Source organism: Lissotriton vulgaris, chromosome 8 (assembly GCF_964263255.1).
Source record: "Lissotriton vulgaris chromosome 8, aLisVul1.2, whole genome shotgun sequence".
NCBI classification, from domain to species: domain Eukaryota; kingdom Metazoa; phylum Chordata; class Amphibia; order Caudata; family Salamandridae; genus Lissotriton; species Lissotriton vulgaris.
Window position 1 is genome coordinate 1,114,685,134 of NC_141696.1, and position 10,685 is coordinate 1,114,695,818.

General features: G+C 47.7%; 1 protein-coding gene across 1 annotated transcript; it reads right to left on the reverse strand.

Annotated features, from left to right (window-relative positions):
- Positions 1-7,775: 7,775 nt before the first annotated feature.
- On the reverse strand, positions 7,776-9,946 carry LOC147698339 (kelch repeat and BTB domain-containing protein 7-like). Its single transcript, XM_086933429.1, has one exon. The coding sequence runs from the start codon at positions 9,935-9,937 to the stop codon at positions 8,027-8,029; it is 1,911 nt and encodes a 636-aa protein (XP_086789555.1). The 5' UTR covers positions 9,938-9,946; the 3' UTR covers positions 7,776-8,026.
- Positions 9,947-10,685: the final 739 nt, after the last annotated feature.

Here is a 10,685-nt window from a genome sequence, read left to right on the forward strand (position 1 = left end):
TCCAAGGAGAAGAATTGAGCACAATTACAAGAGTATGCTGCGTGGCCAATGGATTGAGTGTTACAATCTATACAGTTTTATGGTCAATATGGTTTTGGTGCGGTCCATATTTTTGGCCATATGTGGTCACAAAGATGTCTTTACATTGGCTGGCACTCCTATTCAAAATGGGCCATTAATTTTGTATATTTTAACAGCTTTGCAGTTTCCAAAACAAATTGTTGTGGTGAAATTTGCTGCACATAAAAGTGGAGATAATATTATTACATTAGGCAACCGTTTTGGAGGTGAAGTTGCAAAATACTGTGCAGTTGTGCCTGGTACATTGGAACCAAATAAAAATTCTAACCCTGAAGTGGAAAAGACAAATAATTACTTGCCAATGTCAGTTCAGTCTCTCGAGGAGTTGGGGGAACTGGAAAATGAAGTGACAGAGGAAGAAAAGAAAAGATGGGAAAAAGCAGGATGCACAAAAGTCAAAAGTGATACCTGGTTATCAAATTATCATAGAGTAGCATTACCAAACGGGACCTACACACGTGGGTGTGATGGTATATTCTTATTATTCATGAGGTATTGGTTCAATCCTCATTTTAGAAAAAATGTGATGTCATTACGCTAAAGGTGTATCACATGTCAAAAGGTGAAAATAGGTAGAAAAACCACAGTGACCATGAGTCACTTGGGAAAATCAGAAGGTCATGTCAAAAGATTACAAATAGATTTCACAGAGATGTCCAAATGTAGTGGTCTGAAAGTTATTTTGGTAATTGTGTGTCTCTTTTATAAGTGAGCTGAGGCCTACCTAGCAGATAGATGTGACTACTCACTTAAGCCAAGCTTTTATGAAGAGAAGCAATCCCTAGATTTGGTTTGACAACTTACCTGAAAACAAATAGGGTAACTAATTAAAACAAGCATTTGCAATGCAATAGGTCTCGCAAATACACGAGTTTGAGCTATTGGCATTGTGACAATGCCTTTTATTTATGTTTTGTTTTTTTAAATATAAATAACATGCATTGTCATTTACAATGCCAATTGCTTAAACTTGCGTAAATGAGAGACCTATTGCGTTGCAAATGCTTGTTGTTCCCAGGGGATGGGTTTGCAGCATAGCTGCAATATCGCCCCCTGCACAAAATCGCCAGAAAGCAACACAAACCTTTCCCGCTAGCCTCCCCACCCCATGGGGCAGGTCAGCTCTTTGCCAGGGTCGGTTTCGGTCCCCTGTCTGGCTCTGGCTGAGTGCGAAGCCCTGGGCAGCTCCCCACACTGCCCATGCATAGCGCCAAACGAGCCTGCTTAAAGGACAAGACATTGTACTTACATGGAGGAAGGTCATAAAGTAAAATGGAAAGGAGATGTGCACGAGGAGGCTCCATGCCAAATAATTATGTGGCATTTCAAAATAAATGCATCACATCAGACAATAAGAGCAATAGGGCGGGACTCTTCGATGACACAGTGAGAAAATTAATGCAGCTTCGTTCCTATATCCAAACTAAACAAGACACGGCAGGTAAGACAGTCACCTAGACACAAAGGGCACACTTCAAGGAGGGCAAGTATCGAGGACTAGGTTACAGTTAAAATTGGACGGACACCTTATCATATCCCACTGAAGGCTCCTTCACCCAACCATTTTTAAAAAAAGACCTTTATTAACCCACTTGAAGCTACGTCCCTGCTCGCTGCACGTCTGGGTACTTGGCGAGTGAAGTGCAGCATGTCTGCATGCACACCAGCTAAAGAGAAAGTAAAACGCCAGGGACTGTTTACTGCATGCTAAAGTAAGGTAAATATGAAAACAGGTCACGGAGAAAGGAACTTTGGCAGAGAAAGCTGGTCTCGGGGGCTAGTGGTTCTCAAAAGACTGCACGAGGATAAAGTGTGCGAGCATGTGGCTGGGGTTACTCACCGAGAAAGGACATCTTTCCAACGCCGAGGGGTTTCTCTCTTCTGTGAGGTGATTCTTCATAGCGCCGAAGCATCTCAAGGCTTATAGAGACTACACAGAGCCACCCTCTCGCCTCCCTCACACGGCGCATCTGAATCTCCCTCGCCACCGCCTCCTCCTCTTCGTGGGCGGGCTGTGTCTGCATCTCTCAATCTTGGAAATCCCGGCGCAGCCTCCAACGTGATGAGAGCATCCGTGGACCTCGGCTGCAAACCGGGGGGGGGGGGGTGATTTCTTTATTTATTTAAATAAACGGTGGCAAAGGAGGGAGGGGGCTCCCACGCGCTTCTATTCCCCCCCCCCCCCCATCGGAAAAGACGCTGTTGTGCTTTCCCACTAAGAGGGCACTTTTCTGGTGTAACCATTGCACAGGTATCCGTTCAAGATATATAAAACAAGTCAAATCCCGGGCCGGCAGCCAATCACAGCGCGGCCCGAGAATGACGTCACGGGGGTGTCCCGGCCGGCAGATTCGGGGGCGTGTTTTTCGCCCTCTCCCCTTCCCATTGGCTGGAAGGTAAAATTCCAGCCAATGGGAAGAGGAGAGGGCGGGACTTAAAAAAGACACGGAAACGCCCCCGAATCGCGTTTTCACGGGGAAAGCTTGATTGACAGCCAATCTCTTCCAATGGCTAGCCTCCATTTATGGAGCTAGCCAATTGTAGACAGAGGCGGAATTAAGCCCCCTAGTGTAGGATCAAAAGATTTCGCCCTGGGCGTAGCACCTGCGGTGCTACGGCCAGGTCGAAACCTAACAAGTCTGGGAGGACAATAAATTGCAGCAGGACAAATTTTGGGCAAAACTTTAATACAACGCTAGAAGACCTAACTCCAAAGCTTTTGGGGATCAACCGAATTCCCCTATCAAGAACGCCAAAAGCGATCAATTCGAAGTGCATGACGGAGCAAGCCTGAGCAGATCATTTAACTGCTACTTTATCAATAACATCTGAGCCATCCATACAGCGCAAGCACATAAAATGGAGGTCGAAGGCATAATCAAAAAGGAGGATAAATCAAATATCATAATCAACCTCCATAAAGATTCAGGAAGTACAAATTATTTATTCACGCATTCCCCCAAGATGAATTTGCAAAAGGTATAGCCAAGGGAAGGCTTAACTGCGCCCCTGGCCTAAATGGTATACCACAGGAAGTATATAAACAAGAGCCTACATTTTGGACTGCACTGCTGTCTTGTCTGTTCGATGAAGTGAGCACTCTAAATCGCCTGCCAGACAGCTGGCAGACGCTCAATAATAAATCCATTATTCAAGGGAGCGGAGTGAACTGACCCAGCCAATTATCGTTTAATAGCTATAATCGAAGCCGAAGTTAAGTATTATGCCTCATTAATCTTGGCAGATCTAATTAGCTGGTCCAATAGTAAAAAAATCATTCCCATTAACCAGTCTGGTTTCCGACGTGGCTCTGGCACGATTATGAAAATACTATTGCTTGGTCTGATGGCAGAAAAAAGCTTACGACAGCAAAATAACTTGTTTTTATGCTTTGTTGATTTTAGAGCTGCTTTCGATCGAGTTAATAGATGCATTTTATGGAACAAGCTAAAGCAGCGGGGCCTACCAGATAGAATATTAAAACAGATTATGGCATTATACTTGGATACATGGATGCAGGTAAAAATAGCTGATGGGATGAGGCTCTCAAGACAAAATCTACACAAAGGAGGGACTCAAGCAAGGGTACGTCCTAGTGCCTCATTCATTTGATTTATTTATGGCGGATTAGTCACCAAAGCGTGACAAAATCAATTTGCATCCTCCTCGTTTGGGAACTCTGCAGATACTCATTAAGCATATGCTGACAACATAGTCCTGGCAAGCCATACAAGGATCGGCCTTCAAAGAACAATAAATGAGCCAGGGAACTTCGCCAGGAAGAATCTGCTGGAAATAAATGTTGCAAAAACAAAGGCTATGATTACAAGTCGAGCCATTCAAAAATTAACGTCATTTAAATTTGGTAATTCGTACCTTGAAGTAGTGAATAGCTACAAATATCTAGGGATATATCTGGATAATCGATTAACCTTCTGAATACAAAATGAGGCTTTACAAAAAAAGGGAAATGGACTTACATTTGTATTCTGCTTTATCTCAAAAAGTTTAAACAATCCCTCCCTCACTCCATTACTATCCAATATGAAGGTAAAACTACTACCTACCCTTGCATACGGAAGCGAAGTCCAGTATGGGAAAGATGCTGGGGTTTTGGATAGGCTTCAAACGCGAGCAGTCAAAAAAGTGTTTTCACATCCGCATAATGCCTTACCGGCGCAGGTTCAATTAGAATTCGGATTACAACAGCTTCATAGAAGATATGTCACAATAAGAGCCTGGTATAAAATTTGGCGAGACCGTGAAAATAAAATCAAAAATGCACTTTGGAATGCATTCCACTCCGGATCCCCGACCGACCCCTGCCCTCACCACGTCTTCAACAAAGCCGACGCTGTCATCGCACCCCACCTGCGGAACATTATCAACACCTCCTTCGACACCGCCACCTTCCCCGAGAGCTGGAAGCACGCCGAACTCAGCGCTCTACTCAATAAACCCACAGCGGATCCCACCGAACTCAAGAACTATCGCCCCCATCTCGCTCCTCCCGTTTCCAGCCAAAGTGATCGAGAAGACCGTCAACAAGCAGCTGACCGCCTTCCTTGAGACGAATGGATCCCTCGACCCCTCGCAGTCTGGCTTCCGAGCCAACCACAGCACCGAGACCGCCCTCATCGCTGCCACCGACGACATCCGAGCCCTGATGGACAACGGAGACACAGCGGCCCTCATCCTCCTAGACCTCTCCGCAGCATTCGACACTGTCTGCCACCGCACCCTAGTACAGCGCCTCAGCTACGTCGGAATCCAGGAGAAGGCACTGGAATGGATCATCTCCTTCCTCGACGGAAGAACACAGAGAGTCCGCCTACCACCGTACAAGTCAGAGGCCACCGAAGTCATCTGCGGCGTCCCTCAAGGATCCTCCCTGAGCCCCACCCTCTTCAACGTCTACATGAGCCCCCTCGCGGCCATCGCACGCAAACACAACCTCAACATAATCTCCTACGCCGACGAGACCCAGCTGATCCTCTCCCTGACCAACGACCCCGCCGCCGCCAGAGCCAATCTGCACGAAGGGATGAAAGATGGAGCCGAGTGGATGACGACCAGCCGCCTGAAACTGAACTCAGACAAGACGGAGGTCCTCATCCTGGGTTCTTCGCCCTCCGCCTGGGACGACTCCTGGTGGCCCCCCGCCCTGGGCTCCGCACCCAAACCGACAGACCACGCACGTAACCTGGGCTTCATCCTGGACTCCACCCTCTCCATGACCAGGCAAGTCAACGCCGTCTCCTCGGCGTGTTTCAACATCCTACGCATGCTACGGAAGATCTTCTGGTGGATCCCCACCGAGACCAGGAAGACCGTCACCCAGGCCCTCGTCACCAGCCGACTGGACTACGGCAACGCCCTCTACGCCGGTACCACCACCAAGCTCCAGAAGAGACTCCAGCGGATCCAGAACGCCTCAGCCAGACTCATCCTCGACATCCCACGAACCAGCCACATCTCCGGACATCTGAGAGACCTGCATTGGCTCCCCGTCAACAAAAGAATCACCTTCCGCCTCCTCACCCACGCACACAAAGCCCTACACGACCAAGGCCCGAGCTACCTCAACAACCGAATCAACTTCTACGTTCCCAAACGCCACCTCCGATCAGCCAACCACGCCCTCGCCGCCGTCCCCCGCATCCGAAGAGCGACAACAGGAGGAAGGTCCTTCTCCTACCTGGCCGCCAAGACCTGGAACTCCCTCCCGACCGACCTGCGCCTGACCCAAGACCACCTCTCCTTCAGGAAGAAGCTGAAGACCTGGCTGTTCGAGCAGTAACGGCTCCCCCCTCCCCCCAGCGCCTTGAGACCCTACGGGTAAGTAGTGCGCTCTATAAATGTCTTTGATTGATTGATTGATTGATTACAAGGTGATCCACAGTCCGCCTTCTCTGTATATCTTCAATCCTCACTACAACTCACTAACATGGTAGATCTTTGGCAGAAGAACCTTCCTTACTCCATTTTCCAGCAAATATTGAAGAAGGGAGCAAAGCAACATTCATTACTCGAGGACAAGGCCAAATTGAGCAGGCGGGCACAAGCATGGGTGGTCCTGCAATCCTATGTAAAACTGCAACCTGCTGCATATTTGGATCAGCCGTTTTCTTATTATCTAAAGTCACAATTTATAGCAAAACACTTTGGTAAATTGCAATCAAATGCAGACCAGCCAAGTTGGAAATATGAGGGCCCAAAATCATGCGGTCTCTGTGGAGCACCGACGCAGGATTTTATTCACCTAGTCTGTATCTGCCTAGCGTTAGGCGAGGATCGTCCGAAATTGTTGAGGGGGGTCATTCAATACCAGAGGTGTCCGCTCTTACACAACTGCAATATTAAAATGCCATGACCCGGAAGATCCACAGCTTAACTGTCGCTTGATCAAATTCCTAATTAAACACAAGGAAAGATCAAAGTAAGACTAGTGGCCAGGCAAAATGGTTGTATGATGTACCATTAGAGACCATGCTAAGGAGACCACTCAACAACGCCAGAGGTATCTACTTTTGTGGAACTGTTATATCAAATTGCCCCGGCAGGGAAGATCCGTAGCCTAGCCACGGCTTGACTAACCTCATAACCCAGCAAGAGGAACATCCAAAATAAGGCTAGTGGCCTGGTAAAATGGTTGTATGAAGTAACACTTGAGACTAAGTTTTAAAAATTAGCCAATTTCATCAAATGCTTTGTTTAAATTACACAGGAAGAAATAGTTTTCCCTTTTAGAGAACAAAAAGTGAAACAGCTTTTTAATGGATATTTGTTTGAATGTTGCCAAGAATAAATTGTGGTTTTAATTAATTGAACAATAAAACGTATTCATTCATTTGCAGGCCTCTTTCATGTTTTCACTTTTCATGCACCAAAAGTTTCACTTTTAAAAAGCATTTGACCAGGCCTCATTTCATGTTTTTCACCTTGCATGCACCATAATCTGCGTGCCAATTTTGAAATGCTGCCTGTCTGCCTAAATCTATGTGAAATCTGAGCTACATCACCATTACTAAATCTGGCGTCCCACCAGTGCTCTTTAGATAAAGTGAGCAAAAAGTTCTCAGAAAGGCTAATAATGTAAGTCAATCAGGGAAGGACATGGTAAAAGGTCCAGTCCTGCTGGCCGGTTACAAATGCAGACAAGGCGTTACTAAGGAGGGACTAACAAGCCTGTTAACAAATAAAAAGAAATCATTTAGAAACTACCGCAACAAGAGTCAATAGGAAAGATGGACAGAGTGGGTGAAGCTCATATACCCGAGTACCCCATGCCTCACAGCAGCGAATGCGCTGCACAAACTTGACCTAAAAGGGGGTCCCTGTGTCTCTACCCCATTTGCTTCAATTTATATAGGGTGAAATCCAATCCTCGCTCAGAAAGGGACAGCATGTGCTGCAAATGGGTGGCTACGGGCAACTGAAAAATCTTGAATGAGTTGGAGATATAATATAGCCTTGCTCAAGGAAACAGTTGTAAAATTATTTTTGACATTCACAAAGAATGTGCTTAATAGACCATCCAATAGAACTTACTGTTCGTTTTTGACTTGCCTACCATACACCTAATCTGCAAAAGGACATGTATGTAGTTCCTTCTTCCTGAAACACATATACACGGAAATCCCTGTAATACATGATACTCTGAAGAACTTCTGTATTTAACAAAATTTAAAACGTTACATACTTTATTATAAATCGGTATAAATTGAATACACATGACATTTTGCATATTTTAAGTAGCTGGTGTTATTATTTCCCTCTTTTTTCACACTTCATAGAGGCTTAAAACAGTAGTGTATGTTTGTTGTGCAAAAAATACTGTTTCTGTCTTGCCAAAAAGGTTGACTTATGCTGGTTGCACCAGATTGTTGCATGTATCATTGTATCTATTTCCCAGTCAAACGGTAATATGTAATGGGTTACCCCATTACATATTGTCGAGCTCGATAAATGGATCCAAAAGGTTCAAGTCAACACTTTCATTGCTGTTCTCATCAAACGATTCTATCGTGATGCTCTGTCTTGGCTCAAGGCATGACGTAAAGACACGCGCAGACAGGCACATAAGCCCACATTGTGGGGACAGTAATCCCACCTTGACACCCACCTTTAACCAACGATCAGCGGACGCATCGTATTGAAACTGAGCAGTGAGAACGTCACTTTGACAGTGTAGTATGTTGTAAGTAATGAGTAGAAGCCGCCCTCCGTGGCAAACTAAAAGGTAGCTGCGCATGTCGACAACTTCCGGGATGTCGCAGACCCGCCGCCACTCGCCACGGGCGGGACTGTACACCTTTACCACAGGAACATTGCAGATGCAGTAGATCTCGTCCTGGAAAACGCAGGCTCCTTGGAAGACGCTGCCCCCCATTGGGGCGCACTTTGTCCACTGGTCCCGGCCAGGATCGTAGCACAGTAATCGCTCGCGGTTGACCCCATATAGGTAGTCACCCACAGTGACCAATTCGAAGGAGTACAGCGAGTGTGGAAGAGGGGAAACCAATGCCCACTGGTCACGCTGTACACTGTAACACTCCACTTCTCTTAACTTGGCAAACGTAAAAGGGTCCGTACCACCTAGAATATAAATGTGGCCACGCAGGTATGCTAGGTTCGAGTCATCCCGACAAAGCACTGAGTCTGCCAGCTGCCGCCAGCTGTTACGCACTGGGTTGTAGACCCACAGATGCTTAAAAGGCTGTGCTACTAAGTATATATCGTGCTGTGGCGAGACACAGACTTTCCAGGAAGTCGCTGTTTTGTCGCTTCCGTGTCCGGCCGTGGCCAGCGGCGAAGGCATGGTATAGATGTCACCAGAGTTAGGATCCCAGCAGCGGAAGGGATTCCGGAGGTCCATAAAAAGAATAAAGATGACCATCTCCTTGGCCTGCATTCCGATGCGGCGGGCAGGGCTCTCCTGTGGTGGGGTCTGCGGCTCTGGGGGCGTTGGCGGACAGACAGGCCCATAGCGCTCGTCCAGCACCCCCTGCAGGTAGGGCAAGCAGTAGCGCTGAACGAAATGCCGGCCACGCAACCCTTCCAGGTATACACGGTCCTCGTCGGCCAGGTGGTGCCAGCGCACACAGCGCAGCACCTCGGCGGCGCAGGGTCCACGGTCGGCCGGCGCGGCCTCCAGCCACTGTAGGGCGGCTGCACACACGCGCCGTTCCCCGTCCACATCCAGGTCGTCGAGCCGCAACACTTCCTGCAGCTGTGCCAGAGTCAACTCCCCCAACTCTCCGCCGCTCAGCTGGCTGAAGTGTCTCGCCACGTAAGCCAAGGTCTGAGCGCGCAGTTCGGCGTAGTCAAAGGCTTCCGCGAACTTGAGGATACCGGCGCAGTTGGCTGGGTCCAAATGGCGAGACAGGAAGCCGGCGCAGGCTTGGCGCACATACTCCAGCTGCAACATGTCAGCGGCAGCGTAAAGGCGCTGTACGTTGGCCTCGCTCACTGTCACGCGACCGGTGTAGCAGTAGTCGATAATAAGGGCCATGGACTCCGCGTCCATGTCGTGCAGCGTCACCTTCTTCTGCTTGCTCTCGCACAGACCACCGGTGAACATGCTCTTGAAGTACGGGCAGGCGGCCGCCAGTAAGTTGCGGTTGCAGGAGAAGAGGCGGCCGGTCGCTTCCGCTGAGAGGGAGCGCGCGCCGACGGCCGTTGTTGGAGTGGTGGCGGTTGGTGACGCCATGCCCCCGAGCACCTCAATCGTGACATCACAGAGGAGCCGAGAGTCGTAGAAGTTTTTCAATTGTGCCAGAACAGCTACCGCGTGGCCGCCGTCCACCGTCTCCTCAGGCCCCGAGAAGTAACTCGACACTGAACGGCAGGACATCTTCCTGAGGACGACCTACCCAAGGGCTTTGTTCTTATTCAGTGTTGACAGATTTTTTTAAAGCTTTCTATAGCCCAAATCCAACCAAAAAGTAGCCCAAACTAGCCCAATATTGATACTTTAGGGACATTGCTGCCAAGGTTTCAGATTGCTATGTGTGACAATTTCATAATTTCAGTGTAATTATGAGTGACATTTCAATGACTATGAATGACACTTTCTCGCTAGCAAAATGAAGAAATGAAGACGAGGGAATCATGTAAATATCGTAAAGTACGCCTATTTGAGTATAGCCGCTAATGTTTCCGATTTGATTAATTTATTTGTGACATTTTCATAGATTCAGTGGATTTAAGAGAGTCAGGCAACAACTAAATATGTAACACATAGACTGGTACTTTCTACGACCAAAATCATGGAATGGAGTCAATGGAAATAGACAAATACCAAATATAAACCGCATTTGAGCAACAAGGATGTCGAACTCTGCAGCAGCCAGTGCTTTTAAAGCTATAATTTATTTTATTTTCTAAACAATCACCCCAGGCTCTGCAGTACCACAATGCGTCCCTGAGTTAGGGCGTGATCCCCTAATGCCTGCCCCCACCCCTCCTAAGCAGCAAGAGCACAGTGCAAAGACTGCCCCTCTCAAGCATAGTGCGCCGGGCCACAGAATGAGCCCCAGGGCAGTGAGACAGAGCCCCCAACCAAGGAGACATTGCGGGTGAAAGGTCACACAAGAGGTCAA